Below are 750 nucleotides of genomic sequence, written 5' to 3' on the forward strand. Positions count from 1 at the left end.
GTTGGACAAGAAGCAGAGAAACTTTGATAAGGTAAGAGGACACAGTGGTGAGACAGCAGAGAATGGGAGACATGGGGACAGAGGGTGACCACTTGCTTTGCTCCAGATCTTATCTGAGTGGAAGCAGAAGTTTGAAGAGTCACAGATGGAGCTGGAGGCATCACAGAAAGAGGCCAGGTCCCTCAGCACTGAGCTCTTCAAGCTGAAAAACGCTTATGAGGAGTCACTTGATCACTTAGAGACTTTAAAGAGGGAAAACAAGAATCTCCAAGGTGAGACCGTGGTCCTTCCCTGCCCACCTTTTTGTATTCCACTACCTTCCACCAAGTCTGATGGGTTATCATCTGGGCAGAGGAGATCTCGGACCTGACGGAGCAGCTGGGTGGCAGCCACAAGACCATCCACGAATTGGAGAAGGTCCGGAAGCAGCTGGATGCCGAGAAACTGGAGCTCCAAGCTGCACTGGAAGAGGCTGAGGTGAGCCAAATCACATCCCCATGAGTGCCATGTTGTCCTAGTGTTCTCTGCGGCCCTCTAATTTCTGTCTGTCTCTACCAGGCCTCTCTGGAGCATGAGGAGGGAAAGATCCTGAGGGCCCAACTGGAGTTCAACCAGGTGAAGGCAGACTATGAGCGCAAGCTGGCTGAGAAGGATGAGGAGATGGAGCAGGCCAAGCGCAACCACCTGCGGGTGGTGGACTCACTGCAGACCTCGCTGGACGCTGAGACCCGGAGCCGCAATGAGGCCCTG

The 750-nt window shown here is 53.7% G+C and overlaps 1 protein-coding gene across 1 annotated transcript; it reads left to right on the plus strand.

Moving 5' to 3' along the window:
- Nucleotides 1-106: 106 nt before the first annotated feature.
- LOC121340729 (myosin-7-like) lies at nucleotides 107-744 on the plus strand (the record flags this gene model as incomplete). Its single annotated transcript, XM_041413663.1, has 3 exons — nucleotides 107-272; nucleotides 353-477; nucleotides 559-744. Coding segments are annotated over 3 exons (477 nt in total), but the record flags the coding sequence as incomplete, so codon positions are not given.
- Nucleotides 745-750: the final 6 nt, after the last annotated feature.

Source organism: Onychostruthus taczanowskii, unplaced genomic scaffold, assembly GCF_017590055.1.
Source record: "Onychostruthus taczanowskii isolate IOZ18803 unplaced genomic scaffold, ASM1759005v1 scaffold4247, whole genome shotgun sequence".
NCBI lineage: Eukaryota > Metazoa > Chordata > Aves > Passeriformes > Passeridae > Onychostruthus > Onychostruthus taczanowskii.